This window comes from Trachemys scripta, chromosome 3 (genome assembly GCF_013100865.1).
Source record: "Trachemys scripta elegans isolate TJP31775 chromosome 3, CAS_Tse_1.0, whole genome shotgun sequence".
NCBI classification, from domain to species: Eukaryota; Metazoa; Chordata; order Testudines; family Emydidae; genus Trachemys; species Trachemys scripta.
In genome coordinates, this window is record NC_048300.1 from 53,773,715 (window position 1) to 53,796,970 (window position 23,256).

At 44.9% G+C, this 23,256-nt stretch overlaps 1 protein-coding gene across 1 annotated transcript in view; it reads left to right on the forward strand.

The window, feature by feature from the left end:
• The window catches only part of LOC117874458 (ALK tyrosine kinase receptor-like), a 129,093-nt gene extending 107,079 nt beyond the window's left edge, over positions 1–22,014 (forward strand). Inside the window, exon 5 of the mRNA XM_034764599.1 lies at positions 21,837–22,014. Within this exon, the coding sequence (XP_034620490.1) occupies positions 21,837–22,014 (178 nt within the window). The remainder of the gene's footprint in view (positions 1–21,836) is intronic.
• Positions 22,015–23,256: the final 1,242 nt, after the last annotated feature.

The following is a 23,256-nucleotide window of genomic DNA, read 5'->3' on the forward strand; positions in this document are numbered from 1 at the left end:
GTTCTGCATGATGGAGAGACTACAGGATATAAGCCCCTGCCCCAAACCTAAACATTGACTGAGGTTGGAACAAGTTTCTACAACTTTGCTGCGTCTAATAAGAACACAGTGGAAAATCATAGCATAGTGTTGCAGATGGTCTATTTTAAATGACACACAACCCCTCACAGATCACAGTGACCAGTTTTAACTTACCTCCTGGAGGGAGTAAAATTATACTAAAGGGAGAAATGATTTTTAAGAACTTTTTTTTTAATGATCTGACCTGAATAATCCAATTCATCCTTTTCAATGGAAAAATCCAAAAACTCAGTGCAAGGTGATTGTTGGCTGAAGTTTTAAAATTATTTCAACTATATGATTGCTACCTGTATTAAAGTGAATTGGATGAGTGATTACTATATTAAGGGACTGATTATCTTAAGGGTTTCTAGCCAAATGTACAATTGTATCAGGAAATATATAACATTCATGTGAGATGATCCATCTGGACATAAGCTTAATGAGGCATGACTATGGGGAACAGAAAGACAGTCTTCTCACATCTAACAACTTTCTACAGTGTCCCCTTTAAGTGACTTGCCTTAGGAGACTAAAGGGGTCACTGGATTGATAATAGGCTCCACTAATATCCTCCATGTGTCAGGAGTTCAAAACCATCCAAAGGCAGTGATGACCAAAAGTTGTCATTTAACATCCTGTGTCAAGCAAGATGCTAGGAGTCTCAGTTCTTAACAGACAAGTATCCACCTTAAACTGGCATTAACTGGCCTCCTTGTTGGCCGCCTCACAAAGGATGCCGACGACTCCATAGAGTCTGAACTCCCTTTTCATTCCTACTCTGTGGGTCAGGGTTAAGATGCATGGCTGGGCAGTATGAGGGGAAGATGACACTGTCCTTGCTATACCTGCTCATGGGTAAAGAGAAGATTTCAATTTCTAGGGTTAAGCCAGCATCAACACTAAAGATGAAATCCTGGCCTCCTGTTGAATTCAGTGGAAGATTTGGGGCCAGGATATCACCCTACATCACTTTGAAATGGTTTGCTTGTGGGGCATCTTCCTTCTCCCTTCCCTTGTCCCTTCAGTGTTCTTCTATCTGAGAAGTCTAGATAAGTTCATCTTTTCCCCTGGGGCATTCAAAAGTGGGGAGAGGGGAATTGTCAAGGTGGGGAGTTGTTCGAGAGGGATTTGACTTTTTCAGTTGGATGGCTCAGTGGTGAGGCTTACCTTGAATTGTACTGCTACTTTTAGGGTGTATTTCTGAGTCATGTCAGGAGCACCTAGAGCATATAAGCAGGTAGCCTTTTTAGCATTCTTGTATGTCGAAAGCACTATCTATGAGAGTTAGGAGTTATTGTTTTGTTAAATAAATTGATGTGGTTCTTCCCTCTGGAAGCAGTTTGTGTACTTAACTGTCTATACTTGGATCTGTCCTTGTCCATTTCTTCCTCCCCTGGGTATCATAGGTGCTGCTAAAGGTGGCATCATTTGGATATTTAGCTTTAAGCCAAGAATTTATGTATCCAATTATTACTAGCACACTAGGTGTGAGGTAGCTCAGCTAGATCCCCAACATTAGTGTCATAATATGGGAAATCCTTTTAATAGGAAAAAAAATCACAAACAGCCTTATCTCAGAATCCAGTGGATTTTTATACTGAGTGGATACCATTCATTTTTGAAACTTCACATAATAAATATACAGGTATTAAAAGGTTGACTGAACACAGATGGGTCTATTAAAAGTAATCTGTCCCAGTTTTCATAAGATTTGTTAATATTTGTGTGGAAAGCTCTGAGGACCAGCACCTGAGAGGGAATGAAACACTTTCCTAGTGGGTTTCATGGGTATTTTCTGACAGCAGAGGAATGGTGAGGAGAGTCGTGTTCTCTAATGGGCACAAGATTCTCTTTTTTTGCCTGTTCCCTGCAAGCGTGACCCTTTTTGCCACAACCCTTCCAAACTGGCCCTGTCCCAGTCCTACCTCTTCCCCACTCCTGGCTCCTTATTCCAATCCCATTCTCCTCACCTACCCAGTCCCAGTCTCCACTCCTCAGTCATCTCACCCCAGTCCTGGTCTCCTTGCCCAGCAAGTCCTAGTGTCACCTCTCCAGACTCCCTTTTCCATGCCCAGTCTTTCCCCCAACTCCTAGTCATTCTCAGGTTTCCCCTCTCTCCCCGAAATTGTCCCTAGTCTGCTTGCCCAGCCAATCCCAGTTCCACATCTTCCATCTGCTTATCTGTTCTGTCTCTCTCATCCACCTTGGCCTCCAGTTGCCCCAATCCCAATCTCCTTTTTCAAGTTTCTCATCCCATTTCTGATTTCCACTTCCCCACTAATTCCTTGTCCCTCTCTCTTTGCTTAGCTAGTCCTACTCCCCTCTACTCCACACCTCAGCTCCTCTTCAAATCGGTCCCTCTTCCAATCACCTCATTCACATTGTCCCACTGGTTCTCAGTACCAGTCTCCTAGCCCAGCCAGTTATTCTTGTTCTCTGGCTCCTTGTGCCAATCAGACTTTTGCCTCCTCTGCACTTGAATCAAGCATCTATTTCCTCTGTGCTGCCTGGGCACCAGCAAAGGAGTCACTGAGCGCACAGGAGAGACAGACTCCCTGCTCTTAGTTCTGGAGCAGCTATCACAGGGAAAGTCTGGCTTTTCCCCCATAGCCCTGGGCTGGAGCATGCTTAGTCATACTTTTGGGATGCACATGTACAATCTGTTCACACACAGGAGCTGTGAGGGGATGGAGCATTCTCAATTGATCTGTGGGAATGGTTCATATACAGCCTAGTCAGCACTTGGAGCCAGTGTTTCATTTGTAATGAAAGAGGTGCTGGGGCTCAAGCAATTTTTTTTTTTACTTTCATAACTGATCCGGGAAGTCCAGAGGTACCGGGGCTATAAACTGCCCCGCTGGGCTCAGCCCTGGCACAAATTAAGCACTGCTAGACACTGAGAGGATGAAGTATGCTCAATGAGCATAGAATCTTCAGAGATTTTAGCTGCTAAAAGCTGAGAAGTTTCTACTGAGTATGTGCAAACTGCAATTTACTCTTTTACCCAAGGCTTGTATATTGGCCAAATTTGAGCAGACTTTCACAGGGATGTAAAAAGGCACTTCCCTGATACAAAGGCCACCCTGCTGCTAAATTTCAAGTTCCTACTCTAAAGCATGGGGGGAAACTTTTCAAAGAAAAGGTCACCAGCATTTTTTTTTAACCTGGATAAACAAATGCATATTTTCCTTAGCCTCACTCTCAGAAACCGCTGAAGCATTTAGGCTGACATTTTCCACAAAAAATCAGCCTGAGGCAGACAACTAGCATGGAAAATGTCAGCCCAAATGGTTAAAGTTTGCCAATGTTGTAAGCAACTGAAAGCAGGGTCTCATAATAGGAAGTGTTGGGCAATCTTAAAAGGCAATGTTATTTGCCCTGCCTGTAATATGCAGTAGCAGCTTTCATTGAATGATCTCAAAGCCTTTTAGAAACATTAATACCCTAGTGAGGTAGCCAGGTGTTATACAGATATTACAGAAGGATAACTCAAGACATACAGAGATAAAGTGACTTGCCCAAGTTCACGGCGAATCATTGGCAAAGTCGGCAATAGAACTCATTAGTTCTTAATTCTGTTTCTTGTCCTAGCCACCAGATGACACTCCCTTCTTCACAGGTTGGCCAGCCTTGCACTTGCCCCATTTTCCCCAAAAATGCTCTCTGAAGGATTTATCCCTCCCCGCTCCAGACATCAGCTTTAAATTAATTGGGGAATGCCTCTCTTCTCAAATTAATCTCCACCCACCCCCAATTTCATGTGCCTTTTGATGCCTGCATTTAATTGCTTTAAAACAGGAAGCTTCAGTGAGCAGGGAAATTAGAAGTTACAAAACCCTGCTGCCTTTTTTACTTATTTTCCTCTATACTCAATTTAATCTTTTTTTTTTTAAGCTGGTGAATATCTGATTAGTTTTTCTTGCTGCAAGCTTAGATTCTGAATATCAAATGTATAGATCTCCTCCTGCACTTAGCCAATGTGGTTTTTATCTACAGGTCAGAGTAGAACAAATTCTTCCCTTGTTTTGGAAGCTCTTTTCCTGTAGGGATTCAATCACAAGCTATGACTGAATTGCAAATTGGAAAGGTTGAAAACTCCACTACAGCAACACCAGGGGACAGTTTGGTCGGTTTTCAATTAGATACAGTGTTCCTCACTTCCTTTCAGTTTTAGCACTGGGATTAGTGTTCCGTAAGAACTACAAAGTGCAGTTAGTTGTTTATCCAGACTCCAGACCAGACCCTTCTCCCACCCTCGTTTCCCCTGGCTTGTGCAGCGTGGCTGAATGCGGGAGAGGCCAGACACCAGGAACAGGGATGGTTGGGGGTGGGGGAAGGGGGGACAAAGGAGTGCTGTGACTAACTTTTCCTCAAACAATAAAAGTGTTCCCTTTCCCTTCCCAGACCTACCCACCTCCCTGTTCTGTGTAGCTCCCATTTGTAAGGGGATGCCGGGGTGGGGGGTGGGGGGTGGAGTGGAGTGGAGGGGGGGTAGAGAAGCACTGAAACTGTGTAATCTTCCAAGAGACAAAAGACAGCTTTTGCTAACTTTGGACAAAGTACAGGTTTTCCACAACTGTCCCATTCCCAGCCAGGACTTTTCTAAACCCGCTACCCCCTTCCCCCAGTCCGTGTGGTGCTGGGCCTGGGCTGCCTGTCTGCTGGCCAAGAAATGCACAGACACAAGGATACAATGATTGGTCATTAATCTGTTTTTAAGACATAACTTCAGCCAAGGTCATAATAATAGTTTATTGGAAATCAATAAAATCATTGCTTTTTGATTTTTTTTTTTATAGCTGTGTCTAGCTTTGGGACCATTTCAGGCTGGAGCAGAGCAGGGTCTGGGCTTAAAATCTGGAATGAGGGGATATTGGCAGGAAGGGTAGAGATCCATTGTACTCGGGCTCTTGTTCCTGCTGAGGCACAGGGTCCTCCTTGGGTTCATTTTGGGTATAGGTGCAAAATCTCATGCTCCGGGTTTTCCAGGCCATGGTCCTTGTTGCCTCTTCACCCTGGCCCTCATCAGCATCCTGTCAGACAACCACGTGGCAGGGTTGAGGGTGGTAATTGTGAGCTACTTCAGGTTCTGTACTGGGAGCCCTGGAGAGCATCTGCTCCAGCTTGCTGTAGAAAGGGTGTGTATGACGAGCCCTCCTGGAGTGATTATTCAAGTCTTTTGCCCTCCAGGAACCCTTAGGTGCTTTGTGTTCCTGGCACTGGGCCAGAGTCTGCTCAATGCCTGGCTGCCCCAGCCTCAGTGAAATTTCCTGGTACAGGTGTATGTTTTTGTCACTCTCGACATAGTCATGGAGGACGGTACACTCCAACCGCCCATTGACCAGCATCTTGGTGTGATCAGCAGGCCAGGAAACTGCTCTCCAAGCAGGATCCATGTTCATCTGTATTGATCAAGACAATGCAGTGGAAAGCTGTTCTGATGTGGTTAGTGCACCTCACTGCTACCCAGTGAAAACAGTGTGACAGGGACCTTTAAAGTTTGGATAAGGGTCAGGAAGAAAAGGGTTCAGTGCATTGTAGAATGGTGGAGGTGGGAGGTGAGGACTACTGAAACTAGAGAGCTGGAGCTCTTTTGCCTCCATCTGCATTGCAAACTAACATGAATATAAGTCTGTGCCAGAGCCTGAGGCATGTACAGCCATGAGCATGCATACATGTACAGTTGCTAGTGTAAAAATACCTTTAACCAGTATGTTTCATAGGCGTTGGAAATGGTCTGTGTACATCTCCTGTACTTAGGGATAGAATATGTTGGAAAATTGGAGTATATTTGCTGTATGATTAATTTGCCTGGCATTGATATTACTTTGCAACTTGCTTATTTTAATGAACTTGGATACAGTAAAACACTATAGCAAAGAATGAAAGTCCCACGTTGTTTCAGATCCTACACAGTTACTCTATTGTGGGGAAAAAACTGATTTTGCTATAAAAGGACCTCACTGTATTTACTAACGAGTCAAACAAAAGCTGTCCATCAAATATTCTGGTTTCAAGAATTAAATTTGCTGCATCTCCTAATGTTGTTTGTTTCTAGGACTGATGCAATTGCTTTCCCACAGAACTGACTTTTTTTAATGGCTTCTGTCCTTTGTCTTTTATAATAATTTACCCTATGTTTATGCTTGAATAAGGAGCCTCTGACTCATAATACAATGTGTTTTACAAGCTGCATTCATTTTAACGTAAGAGTACGGTACAGGCATAGCCTGCCACACTAATGACCTCTGCAGGTTAATGTCATTCTTTACTGTGGTGTTTCTCAATTACTTATAATAAAGAATTTTGTGTTAGCTGCTCCATTGTTGCCACATGCATGGGTTCACTGCTGGGAGATTTCTTTGCTTTGCGGTGTTTTTGGTGTGACTAAGCCTTGTATTTCAAAACAGATTTTGATGGATTGCTAGAGTTTGGAAGAGTTTCACACACACTAAATTCCCAGAACATTTTCTCAAGGGCACATTATCGATGATGACGATTATTCATATCTTCCAAGGATAGAAGGGACCATTGTGATCATGTAGTCTGACCTCCTGTTAACACAAGCCATAGCGCTTCCCCAAAATAATTCCTAGAACAGAGCTTTTAGACAAACATCCAGTCTTGATTTAAAATTTGTCAGTGATGGAGAATCCACCATGACTCTTGCTAAATTGTTTGAAGGGTTAATTACTCTCAACATGAAAAATGTGCACCTTATTTCCAGTCTCAATTTGTTTAGCTTCAGCTTCTAGCCATTGGATCAGATTAGACCTTCCTCTGTTAGATTAAAGAGCCCATTCTTAATTATTTGTAGGTACTTATAGACTGTAATCAAGTCACGCCTTAAACATCTCTTTGTTAAGATAGGCTCAAGGTGCTCAATCTATTTATCGCTATGAGGCATGTTTTTATCTAATCGTTCTAGTGGCTCTTCTCTTGAACCCTCTTTAATTTATCATCATACTTCTTGAATTGTGGCTATCCGAACTGGACACAGTAGTCCAGCCGTGGTCGCGCCTTTGCCAAACAGAGGTAAAATAACCTTTCTACTCCTACTCAACATTCCCTTGTTTATGCATCCCAGGATCAAATGACGGGAGCTCATGTTCAACTGATTATCCACCACAATTCCTAAATCTTTTTCAGAGTCCCACATCATGTAAATATGACCTGCATTCTTTGTTCCTAGATGTAAACATTTACATTTAGACATATTAAAATGGATATTGTTTGCTTGCACCTAGTTTACCAAGTGGTCCTGGATAGGACTCTATGACAATGACCTATCCTCTTCATTATTATCACTCCCAATTTTTGTTTCATCTGTAAACTTTATCAGTGGTGGTTTTGTTTTCTTCCAGGTCATTAACAAAAATGTGAAATAGCATAGCACGAACTGATCAATGCAAGATCCCATTGGAAACACAGCCGCTCAACAATTCCCCATTTACAATTACATTTGAGACCTATCAGTTGGCCAACTTTTAATCCATTTAAAATATTCCATGTTAATTTTATATTATAGTTTTTAATCAAAATGCTGTGCAGTACCAAGTGAAACATCTTACAGAAGTTGAAGTACATTACATCAACACTAGTGACTTTATCAATCAAACTTGGTCAAATAAAAGATTTCAAGTTAGTTTGACAGAATCTATTTTCCATAAACCTTGTGTTTATTTGCTTAAATTTACATTATGCTCCTTTAATTCTTTATTAATCAAGTCCTGTATCAGCTGCTCCATTATCTTGCTCAGGATCAATGTCAAACTGACAGGCCTGTAATTACCTGGGTCATCCTGTTTACCCTTTTTAAAAATTGACACAATATTAGCTTTATTCCAGTCTCCTGGAACTTCCTCAATGCTCCAAAACTTATTGAAAAGTCCAGTGAACTTATTAACAGTCCAGTGAACTTTTCAGACAGTTCTTTTACAACTCTTACATGCAAGTTATCTGGACCTGCTGATTTTAAAAAGTCTAGCTTTAGTAGCTTCTGTATAACATCCTCCAGAAATATTAGTGGAATGGAAAGAGCATCATCACCATATGATGAGAGGTTTTTCCCCAAAATACATAACAAAAATATTTATTGAACACTTCTGTCTTTTCTGCAGTATTATTGACAATTCTACTATTTTCATCTAGTAACAGACCAATACCATTGTTAGGATTCTATTTGTTCCTAATATTTTTTTTTAAATCGCCTTATTGTTCTTTACTCTGCTGGTCATAGATGTCTCCTTTGTGTCCCTTGGCTTCCCTTATCAATATTCTACAGTCCTTAACTTCTGATTTTATATTAATTACTATCAACTTCCCCTTTCTCCATTTGTTATATGTATTTTTATTTTTATTATAGCTGCCTTCACATCCCCTTTAAACCAGGTCTTTTTTTAACCTGCATGGCCTTCTTTCTTGATTGTGGCTTTTTGGGCATTTAGTAAGGGGTTCTTAAATAATTTCCAATTACCATTCATGTTTTCTGACTAAATTCTCCCCCCACCCTCTCCCAGCTGATTTGGCTTTCAGTTATTTTCAGCTTTGTGAAACGGGCCCTATAAAAGTGCCGCGCGCGCGCACACACACACACACATACTGGTCTGGACTTTATTCTGCTTGCACATTATAAATGTGATCAAGTCATGATTAAGGCTACGTTTTAGTCACAGGTATTTTTAGTAAAAGTCACGGTCAGGTCACGGGCAGTAAACAAAAATTCACAGCCCCTGACTTGTCCATGAGTTTTATTAAAAATACCAGTGAATAAAACTTGGGGGAGGGGGCTGCCTGGGTGGCCGGGCTGCTGGGGAGGGGGGTGGGCGGCACCCGACCAGGACCCCCGCTGGTGCTGGGGTGGGGCATGGGCGCCAGCATGCAGCCTGGGATCCCCGCTGGTGCTGGAGGGAGAGGAGTTGGCGGGGTTGGCAGGCTCCCTACCTGGCTCCGCGCCTCCCCCCCAGCAGCAGCAGCAACAAACTTTGGGTGTGGGAGAGGGCAGGGGGCTGGGGCACAGGACGGGGTGAGGCAGGCTTTGGGCGGTGTGTACCTGGGGGGCTCCCCGGAAGTGGCAACATTCCCCTCGCTAAGCTGCTAGGCAGAGGTGTGGCCAGGCAGCTCTGCACACTGCCTCAGCCCAGAGCGCTAGCTTCGCAGCCCCCATTGGCAGGGATCCGCAGCCAATGGGAGTTGAGGGCCATGCCTGAAGGCCGAGACTGCCCCAGCAGCAGCTGTTGCACCTGACACAGGGACTGCCCGAGCTGCCTCTGAGCCAGATGCACTGGCCGCTGCAGAAGTTGTCTGTGACCTCCCTGACAAACTCATAGCCTTAGTCATGATCACTTGTACCTAAGCTACCATTAATTTCTAATTTCCCTTTATCTGTAAGGACACAGTCTAACAAAGAATTCTTCTGTGTTGGCTGCAATACTTTTTGAGTTAGAAAATTGTTTTCTATAATGTTTAGAAATTCTAAGAACTTTTACTATTGGTAGCATGAGACCTCTGGCATACATCACTTAAATTGAATTCCCCCATGATCACGCAGCTTTTTTCCCCTACACATTATAGATAAGTGTGTAAGGAGGCAGGCATCCTATTCCCTAGTGTGATTTGGTGGTCTGTAACAGACACCGACTACTACCCCATCTTGTGCTTTAACTGTTAGGACATTGATACATTAACGTTCAAGATCACTTTCTTTCAAGTTATCATTTTTGACAGTGTCATTCTCCCTCCTCTTTTGCCCACTTGATCCTTCCTAAATAGGTTATAACCACTGATTTTTGACATTCCAGTCACTCGAATCATTCCACCAGGTTTCAGTAATACCAACGAGATCAAATTTATGCTCATAAATAAGCAGTTCTCTTGTTGTTGTTGTGTGTGTTTGTTACCCTGGCTCCTAGCATTGGTGTATAGGCAATTCAAGAATTTTTTCAGTCTTTGGTTCCTTGATTAATTTTGTTCTCAACATCTTGATTTTGTGCTGAATGCTCATATCTTCCCGTTTTTTCACCCTCCCCTAATGCTATTAGTTTAATCTTCTCCTGACTACTCTAGCCTACCTGCCCAATAGAAGGGGGACCAATCTCCTCATGAAGTGGAGACTATCCAAACTATACAGCCCTGTCTCCCCATAAAGGTGGACCAATGTTCTATAAACCAAAATCCTACACCACTTACTTAGTCAGCAGTTCACTTCCAGTATCCTTTGTCTTTTGCCTTCTGTCTTCTGTTGCTTGTGGGACAGGAAGGATATCAGAGAGGATTGCATTGACATTCTTCTTCACCATGCTTCCAAGTTCCCTGAAGTTATCTACTTTCTGCAAGATATCCTGAAATGCACTGTCCTTAGCGCCAGTATGAATGATCACCTATGGATCTTTGCCCATCAACTTCAGAAGCCTATCTAATCTTAGAGTGAAGTCTCATGTCTTGGCTCTGGGAAGGCACCACACAGTCCTGCTGTCTACCTGTCTCTTACAGAATGTTCTTACAGTTGTGAATATTGAATCTTCAACAAGGATCATCTCTCTTTCTGGGTAGCTAGAGAACTCTTCATGGGCAAGCTTGATTTTTTTCTTATAGCTTGGGCTGAATTGCCATCCACATGTGTCTAGGGTTGCTAACTTTCTAATCACAAAACCAAACTCCTCTGCCCCGTCCCTTCTCCAAGGCCCCCTCTCCCCTCACTCACTTTAACCAGGCTGGGGTAGAGGGTTGGGGTGCGGGAGGGGCTCTGGGCTGAGGGCACGGGCTCTGGAGTGGGGCCAGGGATGAGAGGTTTGGGGTGCAGGAGGGGGCTCCAGGCTGGGGGTTGAGGGGGTGAGGGTTCCAGGCTGGGCCAGGGGGTTGGGGTGCAGGAGGGGACTCTGGGCTGGGGCAGGGGGTTGGGGTGTGGGAGGAGGTTGCAGGGTCCCTGCAGCGCTTACCACGGCTCCGAAGAAGCAGCCACCAGGTCTCTGTGGCCTCTAGGCGCATCAGCTGCCAGGTGGCTCTGCGTGGTGCCCGCTGCCTTCGTGCCCGCAGGTGCTGCCCCTCACAGCTCCCATTGGTTGCAGTTCCTGGCCAATGGGAGCTGCAGATCCGGCACTCAGGGCGGGGACAGTGCACGGAGCCTCCCAGCACCTGGCTGTCCCAGCACCTAGGAGCTGCAGGGACCCAGCGGCCGCTTTCGGGAGAAGCGCGGAGCCAGGGCTTGTAGGGAGCCTGCCCTAACCCCGGGCCTCTGCTGCACTGTCGACCAGACTTTTAATGTCCTGCTCGCCGGTGCTGACCGGAGCTGCCAGGGTTCCTTTTCGATTGGGCGTTCCGATTGAAAACTAAACGCCTGGCAACCCTACGTGTGTTCTGGACATCTCTCTATTCCCTTGCACCTACTGTATTTTGTGAGGTGTCTTCCAAAGTTTCTACATTGTGGATCTGGTATTGATTTGAAACTTCTAGCTGTGTGGAATTCCTCCAAGGGTTTGTCTACACTACGAGAGTAGTTCGATTTTACTTAAAGCGAATTTGTGGAACCGATATTACAAAGTTGAACGTATATATCCACACTAAGGAAAGTAATTCGACCTTGTGAGTCCACACTAACGGGGCAAGCGTCGACATTGGAAGCGGTGAACTGTGGGTAGCTTTCCCGCAGTCCCCGCTGCCCATTGGACTTCTGGGTCGAGCCCCCAATGCCTGCTGGGGCATAAAATGTGTCGAGGGTGGTTTTGGGTAACTGTCGTCATTCAACCCTCACTCCTGCCCTCCCTCCGTGAAAGCGCTGACGGGTAATCAGTTCGCGCACTTTTCTGGTGAGTGACAGCGCGGACACCACAGCACCATGAGCATGGAGCCCACTGCGATCATCGCTGCAGTTATGGCTATTGTCAACACCTTGCGCCTTATCATCCACCTTTTTCAGAGGCAGATGCTGAGAAATCGGGCGAGGAGGCTACGGCAGTGCGGTGAGGACATTAAGTCTGAAAGGGGCACAGACCTCTCACAAAGCACGGGACTCCGCGCCGTGGTCATCATGGTGGCAATGGGTCATGTTGATGCTGTGGAATGGCAATTCTGGGCCCGGGAAACAAGCACAGACTGGTGGGACCACATAGTGCTGCAGGTCTGGGATGAATCACAGTGGCTGCGAAACTTTCGGATGCGTAAGGGAACTTTCCTGGAACTTTGTGAGGTTGCTGTCCCCTGCCCTGAAGTGCAAGGACACCTGGATGTGAGCAGCCCTGACTGTCCAGAAGTGAGTGGCCATAGCCCTCTGGAAGCTTGCAACACCAGACAGCTACCGGTCAGTCACGAATCAATTTGGAGTGGGCAAATCTACCGTGGGGGTTGCTGTGATGCAAGTAGCCAACGCAATCGTTGAGCTACTGCTCTCAAAGGTAGTGACCCTGGGAAACGTGCAGGTGATCATAGATGGCTTTGCTGCAATGGGATTCCCAAACTGCAGTGGGGCTATAGATGGAACTCACATCCCTATCCTGGGACTGGACCACCAGGCCAGCCAGTACATTAACCGAAAGGGCTACTTTTCAATGCTGCAGGCACTGGTGGACCATAGGGGACGTTTTACCAACATCAACATCGGATGGCCGGGCAAGGTTCATGACGCTCGCGTTTTCAGGAACTCTGGTCTGTTTAGACGGCTGCAGGAAGGTATTTACTTCCCGGACCACAAAATAACTGTTGGGGATGTGGAGATGCCTATAGTGATCCTCAGGGACCCAGCCTACCTGCTAATGCCCTGGCTCATGAAGCCCTATACAGGCGCCCTGGACAATGATAAAGAACTCAACTACCAGCTGAGCAAGTGCAAAATGGTGGTAGAGTGTGCTTTTGGATGTCTGAAGGGGAGATGGAGAAGCTTACCGACTCGCTCTGATCTCAGCGAAAACAGTATCCCCATTGTTATTGCAGCTTGCTGTGTGCTCCACAATTTCTGTGAGAGCAAGGGGGAGACGTTTATGGTGGGGTGGGAGGTTGAGGCAAATCGTCTGGCTGCTGATTTTGCCCAGCCAGACACCCGGGCAATTAGAAGAGCCCAATGGGACGCGCTGTGCATCCGGGAAGATTTGAAAGCTAGGTTCCAGAGTGACAGGGTAACCTGTGACTATTACACTCCTCTACAGCCAAAATGCTTCTGAAATAAATGTAGTCAAACTTTCCTAATTCTGGGTCACTGAGAACGAAAATGATGCTTAAAATTGTTGATTGGCTCTAGTTTTCAAGATATGCTATTGGGTCAGTATATACAACCCTTGACTTGGGAATGGCGGAGGATAAGTGAGTTATAAAGGGAAGGGATCTCAATTTAAACCAGAAATGACTAAAATACATTTTTGACTGGATCTATGAATAAATCTATGACTGGGTTTGGACAGTACTTGCTTTTTAGGCAAAACAATGAATGATGCAATCTGAAGCTGGTATTGCGTCATACCTGATAGGAATTGCATCATGTTATTCCTAGAAGTCATGGATGATGCAAGCATAACGAAGCTTACATCACTCTGCTGAACAAATTGCCCTATATCAGCTCTAGAAATCATACAGTGTCGTGCTCTCTTATTTGTCAGTGTTTGATTTTGCAAAGGGACACATTTCTGTTTAGCCAAAGTGAGCAGAGATGCCTCGTACTTGTGTGAACAGTGCAGATAACTTCTGCTATGTTTGTGGTGAAGTGACTTTTGCATCACAAAAGCGCAGTATAACCACTATGGTTAAGAAATCCTATCACCTTTATTTTGGCTGAAAAATTGGAGATCGGGACAAGAGGTGGGCCCCACACATATGCTGCAACACTTGTGCAACAAATCTTCGCCAGTGGTTGAACAGGAAAAGGAAATCTATGCCTTTTGCAGTGCCAGTGATTTGGAGAGAGCCAACAGATCATACCAGCAATTGTTACTTCTGCATGGTGCGTCCAGTTGGGAAAGGTGTGTCAAAGAAGAAAAAGTGGACTGTGCATTATCCAAACATTCCATCAGCTATACGCCCAGTACCCCACGGAGAAGGACTGCCGGTTCCTGATGCACCAGAATCATTCTCACTTGAGTCAGACGAGGAAGAGGATGAAACTTCTGGTCCTGAACCATCAATGTCACAGGACCCACGTTTTCTCCCATCCTCCTCCTCTGAACCACACCTCATAACACAAGGTGAACAGAATGACCTTGTCAGGGATTTGGAACTACCCAAGAATAAGGCAGAGCTGTTCGGCTCCAGACTACAGCAGTGGAATCTCCTGGCAGGTGATGTTAGGGTTTCCATGTTCTGTGACCGTCAAAAGGATCTTGTCCCATTCTTCATGGAAGGTGAGCTTGTAGCCTGCAACAACATCGATGGTGTGATGGCAGCCCTCAACATCGTTCACGATCCAGATGAGTGGAGACTGTTCATTGATTCATCGAAGACGAGTCTTAAAGCTGTTTTACTGCATAATGGCAATGTTTTGCCATCAATTCCAGTTGATCATGCAGTCCATATGAAGGAAACCTATGACAACATGAAACAACTTTTGAGGTGCATAAACTATGACCAACATCAGTGGCAGCTTTGTGGCGATTTGAAGGTTGTTGCTCTCTTGCTTGATCTGCAGACTGGATACACAAAGTACTGCTGTTTTCTCTGCGAATGGGATAGTCGTGCAAGAGATTCCCACTACATCAAGAAAGATTGGCCACTCCAACAGTCATTGGAGCCTGGGAGGAAAAGTGTTCAGCATCCACCGCTTGTTGAATCAAGGAAGATTTTACCACCACCCTTACACATCAAGCTGGGTCTGATGAAGAACTTTGTCAAGGCCTTTGACAAAACACAAGCAGCTTTCAAGTACCTCCGTGGAAAATTTCCAAGGTTAAGTGAAGCTAAGATAAAGGAAGGTGTCTTTGTTGGTTCTTAGATTCGTGAACTTCTTCGAGATGATGCATTTGACCATGCACTGCGTGGCAAGGAAAAGACGGCATGGAAAGCCTTCCAGTTAGTGACAATAAATTTTCTCGGAAACAACGAGGCAGACAACTACAGGTTGTTGGTGGAAAACCTCCTCAAGGCATACAAAAACCTTGGTTGCAACTTGTCACTAAAGATAAATTTTTTGCACTCTCATCTAGATTTTTTTCCACCGAACTGCGGAGCAGTGAGTGGTGAGCGATTTCACCAGGACATTGCAACAATGGAGAAACGCTATCAGGGCAAATGGAGCCCATCAATGCTTGCAGACTATTGCTGGACAGTGACAAGAGATGCTCCATTTAATGAATACAAGAGACAAGCCAAAAAGCGCAGAGTAAACACTGAATAGGACTAAACTATGTACAGAATAGTTTTTTGCCTTTTGTTTCATAATAAATTTGATTTATATAACCCTTTTGCTGATTTTTAAAGTGTTACATAAACAGGACAGGTGAAATATTATCATGTAAAGCAACCATAAACACATGAAAAGACTTAGGTTTACAATTTATGATTAAAACTCTACTATCTACACAATATACATAGACATAAAATGTAAAAACTTAAATATCTTAGAAACAGTAGCCAATCAGTTGTTTTAATTGTCATATTTGAATTCAGCACATCAAAATACATAATAAATAGCACATTTTATCTCTGAAGCAGACGACTTCTCAAAAATTGTAGACCAGTGTTACGTTTGTTTAAAGCTGAACCTGTCCCCGTTTCTTTACCCAGTTAAAGTTGACTATCCTCTCCAGTTACCAACCCCCTTCCCCGCCCCTTCCACCTTTAAAAATAAAATAAATGAAACTTTGTTCATTAACACCATTTTCTTTATTAAGGATTTCGCGGTAAAGGGTTGAAACTGGGACGCAGACTGTGGTGGGGAGCGGGTGTAGTGATGGAAAGGACGCTTCTAAACTTGAGGAATGACAGGCTCCTGCTCCTAGAGCGGTCCACAGTGGTGGACTGATTGTTTCAACAGAGCCTGCCACCCCTCCTTTTCGGGACTCCGTGTGTGGGGGCTGTGTGACTTTCTGGCAGGGGAGGGCGGTTACAGATCCCCTACTGTGTGGCTCTGTCATCCAGGCTAAGGACCACTGCATAAGATCTGTAACCGTCCTCCCCCGCCACAAACTCACATAGCCCTCCCCCACAGAACATGAAAACCACCTCCCAGACTGACCAAGGTGCCTAGTGACTGCAATGTGTGTGTGACCTTCTGCTGAACCTGCCCCCGTGCCTGTACCCTGGTAAAGGTGACTGTCATCTCCAATTATCAACCCCCTTTCCCCCTCCTTCAAACACACTGTCCTCTAAAAGAACATGACGGAAACAGTAATTAACAGAAACGTATTTTTTTATTAAGAACTATACAGTTAGGGGATGAAACTGGGACGGGGGCTTGGGTGAGGTGCATTTGGAGGGAAGGAAAGGACGTATCAAATCTTTGGGAATGAGAGCCTTCTGCAATTTGAGCAGTCTGCAGGGATGGAGTGACTGTTTTCACAGCCCCTGCCGCCCCTCCTTCTTAGGACTTTGGGTGAGGGGGGGATGGGACTTTGTGGCGGGGGAGGGCGGTTAGTGATAGAATGCAGCGGGGCTCTGTCCTCCTGCCTCCAGTCCTGCAGAACATCTACAAGGCGCCAGAGCGTGTCTGTTTGCTCCCTCATTAGTCCAAGCAGCGTTTGAGTTGCCTGCTGGTCTTCCTGCTGCCACCTGTCCTCCCATTCGCTGTGTGATCGCTGGTATTGTGACATGTTCTCCCTCCACTGGGTCTGCTGTGCCGCCTTGGCTTGGGAACAGACCATAAGTTCTGAGAACATCTCATCCCATGTCCTTTTCTTTCGCCGCCTGATCTGCGCCAGCCTTTGGGAGGGGGATGTCGGGGTAGCTCGGGAGACACTCGCAGCTGTGGGATGGGAAAAAGGGAGTGAATTCCTCAAAAAGATAAATTTTTGCAAACAATGAATATAGTCTTTGTGAACAAGACCATGCACAGTACCTATCACATGTGCACTCAGTACAAGGTCGAATTTTCTGTCTTCATATTGAGTGCCTGGGGTCTTGATGTACAGATCACACAAGCAGGACCGGACAATGGAATTCTGCTAGCAGGCGGCCATGGTAAGCCGTAGACTTTTGGCTGCTTAAAGCTTAATTTACAGCAGTGCCCTCCTTTCACGTGCCAAGCAATGCTTCTAGCATTGGCCAGTTCCTGCTGCCGGCAATCCGGCCAGCATGAACTCTGCCCCTGTCCCACCCCTGTCGCGGCTATCCCTGGGAAAGATCCCTGCATGCTGCCGGCGAACCGCTCAGCAGGAACGGTTCGCCTCCCCGCCCCCACCCTGTGGCTGTCCCCGGGAAAGATCTCTGCACGCTGCCGGTGAACCACTCAGCATGAACGGTTCACTTCCCCTGCCCCCGCTGCATGGCTGTAAACCGCCAGTTACAGTTATTTAAAGGAACAGGCAATCAGTCCCCATACTAAAATTCCCCTAATTCAAAGCAGGTCACCATGAGTGATATCACTTTGATGAGGATTACGGAGACAGAAAAAGACCACATGCTGCATGAATGCCAGCAAACACCAGGGCCGTATGCTGCCATGCTTTGCCAGGCAATGATACCGGAGTACCTGCTGCTAGCCTGGCGCGGAAAAGTTACCTACCATGGAGGAGGCAATAAGGCCGCTCTCCCCAGGAACCTGATGCAAAGACTTTCACATTACCTCCAGGAGAGCTTCGTGGAGATGTCCCTGGAGATTTCTACTCTATCCCCAGACATGTTAACAGACTTTTCCAGTAGCTGCACGGGCAAGGACTAAAAAGTTAAGCGCCTAGGGCAAAGTAATCATTAAAAACCCATTGCTAACATACCATGTCTATTCTATTCAAAATAAATGTTTAAATCATTTACCTACTGATCCTTCCCCTGATTCACGGTCCGGGTTACCGCCTTGGGAGGGTTGGTAGGGGATCTCCATGAGGGTGATGAAGAGATCCTGGCTGTCGGGGAAATCAGCGTTGAAAGCGCTGTCGACTGCCTCATCCTCCTCATCTCTTCCTCATCTTCCCTGTCCGCGAACAGCTCCGAGGAAGCGGCCATCGACAATACCCCATCGTCAGTCCATGGACAGTGTGGGGTAGTGGTGGCAGCCGCACCTAGAATGGAATGCAGTGCCTCGTAGAAACGGCATGTCTGGGGCTGGGATCCGGAGCGTCCATTTTACTCTTTGGTCTTCTGGTACGCTTGTCTCAGCTCCTTGATTTTCACACGGCACTGCGTTGCATCCCGGCTGTATCCTCTCTCCGTCATGGCTTTTGAGATCTTCTCGTAGATCTTTGCATTCCGTCTTTTCCATCGCAGCTCCAAAAGCACGGACTCATCGCCCCACACAGCAATCAGATCCAAGACTTTCCGATCAGTCCATGCTGGGGCCTTCTTTCTATTCTTCGGTTGCATGGTCACCTCTGCTGGAGAGCTCTGCATCGTTGCCAGTACTGCTGAGCTCACCACGATGTCCAAACAGGAAATGAAATTCAAACTGGCCAGACAGGAAAAGGAATTCAAATTTTCCCGGGGCTTTTCCTGTGTGGCTGGTCAGAGTATCCGAGCTTGGACTGCTGTCCAGAGCATCAACAGAGTGGTGCACTGTGGGATAGCTCCCGGAGCTATTAGCGTCGAATTCCGTCCACACTAACCCTAATTCGACATGGCCATGTCGAATTTAGCGCTACTCCCCTCGTCGGGGAGGAGTACAGAAATCGATTTAAAGAGACCTCTATGTCGAAATAAATAGCTTCGTTGTGTGGACGGGTGCAGGGTTAATTCGAATTAATGCTGCTAAATTCGACATAACCTCCTAGTGTAGACCAGGCCCAAGTCATCTTCCCTCGGGAGGTCACAGCCTGCCCATCCTCATTTGTCTCCAGCCATGTAGAATGTTATTTATTTTGTTGTTTTATCATAGTGCCCATCAGCCCTAGTTGGGGACCAGGACCCCACTGTGCTAGGCACTCTACAAAGAATAGGAAGGCAGGCTCTAGCCCAGAGAGTAACAGATTTTTTTTTTTTTAAATCATAGAATCATAGACTTTAAGGTCAGAAGGGACCATTATGATCGTCTAGTCTGACCTGCACAATGCAGGCCACAGAATCTCACCCACCCACTCCTCTATCAAACCCCTAACCTATGTCTGAGCTATTGAAGTCCTCAAATCGTGGTTTAAAGACTTCAGGGTGCAGAGAATCCACCAGCAAGTGACCCGTGCCCCATGCTGCAGAGGAAAGCGAAAACCCCCAGGGCCTCTGCCAATCTGCCCCGGAGGAAAATTCCTTCCCAACCCCAAATATGGCGATCAGCTAAACCCTGAGCATGTGGGCAAGACTCACTAGCCAGATAGCCAGGAAAGAATTCTCTGTAGTAACTCAGATCCCACCCCATCTAACATCCTACCACAGGCCATTGGGCATATTTACTGCTAATAGTCAAAGACTAATTAATTGTCAAATTAGGCTATCCCATCATACCATCCCCTCCATAAACTTATCAAGCTTAGTCTTGAAGCCATATATGTCTTTTGCCCCCACTGCTCCCCTTGGAAGGCTGTTCCAGAACTTCACTCCTCTGATGGTTCAAAACCTTTGTCTAATTTCAAGTCTAAACTTCCTGATGGCCAGTTTATATCCATTTGTTCTTGTGTCCACATTGGTACTGAGCTTAAATAATTCCTCTCCCTCCCTGGTATTTATTCTTCTGATATATTTATAGAGAGCAATCATATCTCCCCTCAGCCTTCTTTTGGTTAGCCAAGCTCTTTAAGTCTCCTTTCGTAAGGCAGGTTTTCCATTCCTCAGATCATCCTAGTAGCCCTTCTCTGTACCTGTTCCGGTTTGAATTCATCCTTCTTAAACATGGGAGACCAGAACTGCACACAGTATTCCAGATGAGGTCTCACCAGTGCCTTGTATAACAGTACTAACACCTCCTTATCTCTACTGGAAATACCTCACCTGATGCATCCCAAGACCGCATTATCTTTTTTCACGGCCATATCACATTGGCAGCTCATAGTTATCCTGTGATCAACCAATACTCCGAGGTCCTTCTCCTCCTCTGTTACTTCCAACTGATGCGTCCCCAGCTTATAACAATAATCCTTGTTATTAATCCCTAAATGCATGACCTTGCACTTTTCACTATTAAATTTCATCCTATTACTATTACTCCAGTTTACAAGGTCATCCAGGTCTTCCTGTATTGTATCCCGGTCCTTCTCTGTATTGGCAATACCTCCCAGCTTTGTCATCCGCAAACTTTATCAGCACATTCCCACTTTTTGTGCCAAGGTTAGTAATAAAAAGATTGATCCCAAAACAGATTCCCTGAGGAACTCCACTAGTAACCTCCCTCCAGCCTGACAGTTCACCTTTCAGTACGAATGGTTTTTACATATACAGAATAGTGACATAAAGGATCGAGTGGCTTGAAAAAGGATAAAATTCTTCCTTCTAACTGCCTGACACGCTCGAAACCTCACTAGTTTTTTCAGGCTCTAATTAAAACTTTTTAAGCGGAGATGGGTGCAAGTTGTAAAGTTTTCATTCAGACCTAGGTTTTGAAGAGCCCACATTTTGCAGTTCATTAGATTTAGGGTGAGAGCCACACCCCTACTCCAGCTCCTTTTTAAGCAGAGTAAAAATTGGAGTGGTGTAAAGGGGGTCTAAAAGTTCTTTATCCAGCCAGATATCTCTTCCCGCCCCCGCCCCCCTCGAACCACAGGCACTGTGGAAGACACCTGTAAGGCTGCCCTCAGAGGACTCCTTTGCAAACTCTGACATAGGAGGTGTCCCAGGGGCAAGACATGACAGGGACATGAGACATAGCACTGAAGAGATTCTGGGCAGCGTTGCAGCCTATAGACCAGGACCAGGTGGTTGATGTATGTTAGACAGGCCCCCAGGACAGTCTAAGCTATGCCTGGGGCCTCTCCAGCCCCCGAAAAGCAACCCTGGATCAGGGGAGTACAAAGGTGGCTTAAAGCCACTTAAGACACTTCCTTCCTTGGGCTGTGGGTTCTGTGCTGTTTCTCTTCATCAGACCATAGAAACTTACCTCTGGGGTTTTTAACTAAGGCTCAGAAGTAGCCTTTCTTGCAGTATTTTGATGATCCTGATACACTACAGGAAGTGGAGGTGGACAAGAGACCGTAGAAAGACACCAAGTGTGTTAAAATCCACAAAAGGTTCAGGCTGCGTTTTGTAAAAAGATTGTAGATTGGTGCAACTGTGGTCTGGTGGACAAAGTACAAGGTGGGCAACAGGAGCCTGACTCTACGACCACTGACTTGCTGTGTCACCTTGAGAATGTCACTTCACTTCTCTGTGCCTCAGTATTGGAAGACTAATGCTTTGTAAAGATTTTTTTTTTTAAACACTACATAAATGCAAAAATTTTTTACTGCTTATTGGGCCTTGTTCTGTTAGGTTACACCAATGTAAATCAGGAACAACTCCAAGAAGTCAGTGGAGTTACATCTGTGGAGAAATGGAGTAAGGTCAGCATCTGGTCCAGTACCTCAGAGCTGGGGTTCACAACTTTTAATATTCCCTTGCCAATCCTGAAGTGCTGACTTGGGCAAAACTCCCACTGATGACAATGGCAGTTTTGCTCAAGTAAAGAACATCAGGAATTAGATCTTTCTCTCTCACTACCCTCCCCCCCCCCCCCCCCCCCACTTCACAGCCTCTGTTACATTCTCTTCTCTTGAGTTTGTGACTTTTGCTTTGAGATTCTTTTTAAACAGAGAATGTGGTGCTGTATCTGAGAGCTCTTGTACTTCCTCCATGCTGAGATCACTGCTGAAAGATGGCTTTGTTGATCCGTGTTCCACTTTGGAAAAGCCATCAATGGTACAGAGGGTCCATCCATCTGTTAGAGAATGGAATTCTAAAATAATCTGTAACAGAGTGGAAGAAGCATAAACTCAATATGTTTTCAAGCACAGTAAGAAGGGGGCATGGAGAGGAGACCATCTCAGTTTCATTAATCAAAATACGAAATGGGAACAGCTTCCCGGTCATCTACTATTTGCTGCAAAGCAAATCTGTCTTAATATCAGTGCACTGATTTAAAAAAAAAAGAAAAAAAAGAAAAGAAAAAAGTCCATGTCATTAACCTACCACACTCAATGGCAATATGCATTGGGGATATGTGCTATTGCATTTCTTTAATGAAAACTTGAGTAATAAAAGTACTTTTTACTGTTCTTTAAAAAACTAGGGCTCTCAGAGGAAGAGCATTAACAATATTTCAAGTTACAAATAAGTATTACATATTTAGCTAATATTCCAAATGATAATTGTATACATAATGGGGGGAAATGATGTATTTAGTATTTTTTTCCCTAACCATATTTGAGATGTTATGTGTCTGGATATATCAGTTCTACCCTATAAATTTAAATGTATACTTTTACAGATGGAGGAGTCTATTGTCCTTGGGTTACATAGGGGATTTACATGTGTAATTACCATTAACTCTAACAGCAGTCAAATGTATAAATCTTTCCCCTTTTCCTTCTGTGTGGGGATGGAAGAATACACCCCTATGTCTGAAATTCAAATAGCTGGTTTGCTGTGCATCTCTGTTTTAGGTTCTACTTGGATGTGCTTGATTTATAGCCCTGTTGGTATAGAAGTGGGAGACTATCAAATATAAAAATCACTGTGTGTGTGTGTGTGTGTGTGTGTGTGTGTGTGTGTGTACACATACAGGCGAGGCATACTGTTTGTGTGTATTACTAATAATATTTTAGATTACTGAAACCGTTTTAAACACGTTTTCATTTTATTATTCTGCTTGTTTTTTTTATTTCTGAGTTTGGACAGTGAATCAAGACTGGTTAGTTTCACTTCCTGTTTATGCTCTAGTCATTTTTATTTTCTTGTTCTCTAGCACTAGCTATGTCTAGCATTTATGTTCACGACAATGCAAGAGAATGTTTGTTAAAATGTTGATGTCATGGAAACCTTTCTGAATTTATTGGGATTTATAACCCTCTCCTCTTTCTCCCACTTGCCCCCTCTTCTCTTTGTTTTTGTTTTTGTTTTTTATCTAAATTTGGGGCTGAAAACAGTTTGAAATATCCCATTAAGAATCCTCAGTAGAGCTGTGTGAAACTTATTAGCTGAAAAAAGTCAGTTTGAGCCAAAACTATTCACAAA